At 58.1% G+C, this 2671-nt stretch overlaps 1 protein-coding gene across 1 annotated transcript in view; it reads right to left on the minus strand.

Moving 5' to 3' along the window:
* Positions 1 to 6: 6 nt before the first annotated feature.
* Positions 7 to 2671, minus strand: part of TLN1 (talin 1) — a 27599-nt gene continuing 24934 nt past the window's right edge. Inside the window, 6 exon segments of the mRNA XM_017727571.1 lie at positions 7 to 188; positions 792 to 917; positions 1601 to 1783; positions 2015 to 2077; positions 2212 to 2337; positions 2631 to 2671. The exon segment at positions 2631 to 2671 is cut by the window's right edge and continues 235 nt beyond it. Of these exon segments, the coding sequence (XP_017583060.1) occupies positions 57 to 188; positions 792 to 917; positions 1601 to 1783; positions 2015 to 2077; positions 2212 to 2337; positions 2631 to 2671 (671 nt within the window). The 3' untranslated portion in view covers positions 7 to 56.

Genomic DNA, 2671 nt, shown 5'->3' on the forward strand with positions numbered 1-2671 from the left:
GGTGTGTGGGTGAGCCGTCAGCAGTCTGTGCGGTGAGCGGTGGGAGGGCGTGCAGCTCAGTTCTGCTCCTCGTCCCGCAGCTCCGAGGGCAGGAATTTGTACTGCTGCTGCCGGATCATCGCCAGCTTCTTCCGCGCCTCTTCCAGCTCCCGCTCCTTGCGCAGCATCTCCTCCTGGGCGGCGATGATCTGCCAGGAGAGAGCCCCAGGGTCACAGCTGCCTCCCACAGGGATGGCCAGAGCCTCTGCCACCGGCAATGTCAACCCCAGAGCTGGGTTCTCCAGCTGCTGCTTCCCTCCCATCACAGCCACTGCCTCACTGAGCATGAGGGCTGTTTGTCCCTGGGGTGGGAGCATGGTACTCTGGAGATAAGCAGAACAGCACAGCTCCCAGGGCTCAGCCCCATGTGCTGTGTAGAGGGTCTCAGCTGCACGGAGCCAGCACTGGGACTGTGGCACCCCACACTAGGTAGATCTCACCCTCTACCCACTGCTCTGCCTTTTCCATGTGTCACAGACACTGGGATACTGTGGGCTCTGCACCAAGGGGAAGCCAGGGCTTTACACTCCTGGGAGCATGCACCATCACCCACTGCTACTTGTGGCAGACAAAGTGAGGCCTCATTGTTTAACTGGTGCTCAGTGGGATGGGTGAACCCACAGCATTTTTGTGAGGCTCTCTCAAGACATGACCTGTGCTGGTGGGTGGTAGGACATGTTCCTGAGACCAGCACACACAGGTTGTGGTGGCACCTAGAGCTGCTCCTGCCCTGTTGGAGCAGCCTCACTCACCTGTGCAATTCCTCCGACCATCTTCTCCTTCACCACCACCGTTTCATCATGGTCCTGGAAGGCAGCTGCCTTCTGCGCTGCCTTCACCAGATTGTCTGATGCTCTCTTCACGGCATTTCCAGCGGCCTGCAGCAGGGAGGAGGAGAATGTCAGCATGACTCACAGACCCAGGGTATGATTGTTGCCCGGGGGTGTGAAGGAACTCCTGCCCCAGCCCAGGCTGGGCCAGCAGGCAGGACAGGCAGCCAGGAGTGCTGGGAGCTGCAGGCAGGGATTCCTTTACATGGTTCGCTGCCTTGTCACCCGCTCATGACCATTTCAGGCGCTTCTGCTCCCAGCCAGGCTCTGGCTCCTCTTGGAGGAGCGGGGCAGGGACTGGGACTGGGAGGCAGCCCTGCTGACTCTTCCCAGCCCTCGGCCCCAGTGCTGAGACCCCAGGTTAACCCAGGGTTAACACATGGGCATTAACCTCCTGTGTGCCATGGCCTCTGAGGATTAACAGTGATACAGAACATGCCCCCCCACACATTAACCTCTTGAATGCCAGTGAAAAAGTGCAGCCATTTCAGCTATTCCTGTGCCAGTTCATTGTTCCTGAATGCTGCCAAGCTGAGCAGCCCAGCATCACTCACATGCCTGGCACACAGCTAGAAGTGAAATCCAAACAACCTGGAGCCTGTGTTCCAGTGAACTTCCCACTGACAGCACGCAGGCAGGGAGCATGAGCCCTGGAGAACACCCACATGCCCTCACCCCACTCCCAGCCACCTCTCAAGCAACAGGGGCTGAAGAGGCAGCCTAATACTCACCTGGAGCCGCTTCATGGCCTCTGAGTCATGGTCAGCCTTCACCTTGCAGGCCACCAGGAGCTGGGCTGTGGAAGCAGCCACCTGCTTGGCAGATGAGATGAGCTTCTCCTCACTGGCATGGCCCTGCACTGCAGCGTTGGCAGCTTCGCACAGGTTGTTGGTGGCAGCAGCCACCAGGCGTGCCTGTGGCAAGAAAGGCTGTCAGGGAGGGTACAGGAGCCCTGATTGGCTCCAAGGAGGTTGTGGGGCACGGGATGGAAAAAAACAGCTTCCACAGCATGTGGGAGAGGAAGGAAGAAGCATGGCTGCTTCTTCCACTGAGGAGAAGCAAAAGGGCAGAGCACCCTCATGTTTGAAGCAGGAGTCAAGAGGAAGGTTTCCCCCTCAACCCCTCAGCACGACCTTGATACTCACGGCTGAAATGAGACCCTGGGACCACTGTCCATCATCCACTGCGTTGGCTGGGATGGCGCCCACCTATGAGGAAGGAGGGGAGGAAGAAAGGTCATCACCCTGCACACCTCTTGTCACAGGGCATGAGGGTTACAAGTAGCCGCAGAAGAGGGGAGAACCCTTCTCTACATTTTCTTTTTCCCATCTTATGGCCTTACTTTTCCTTGGGCCACTAATTCTCGCTGGGCTGCTGAGGCTGCCTTCACCTGGGCACTGGTGGCTGCAGCAATGGATTTGGCAGCTTCCAGGATCTGCTCCTCAAAGTTCAGGCTCTCGTCTGCTTGCTGTGGGCAAAAGCAGAGTGTGAGTCCCAAGCAGGAGTGCTGGGATAGATGGAGCAGAACAGAAGGATGGCTCCAGGGGGCCGAGGGAGGCACATACAAAGCTGGATTAAGGGCTATGGGGTGCAGCATAGGCTACCTGAGGAAAGTCCAGCTGGGAATGTGGGAGGTAGCAGGAGTACAGGAAGAGGGACCAGCTGTCAGATGGGGCTTCAAACCTGGCTAAAGCACAGGCAGGAGAGCCCCAGCCCACCCCAAGCTAAGCACGAGGGTCAGACAAGGCTCAGCACTGCTACCTTGGGCTTGGCTCTTGGTTTCAGCTGCTCCAGCTTCTTGG

Source organism: Corvus brachyrhynchos, unplaced genomic scaffold, assembly GCF_000691975.1.
Source record: "Corvus brachyrhynchos isolate BGI_N302 unplaced genomic scaffold, ASM69197v1 scaffold140, whole genome shotgun sequence".
In the NCBI taxonomy this organism is placed as follows: domain Eukaryota; kingdom Metazoa; phylum Chordata; class Aves; order Passeriformes; family Corvidae; genus Corvus; species Corvus brachyrhynchos.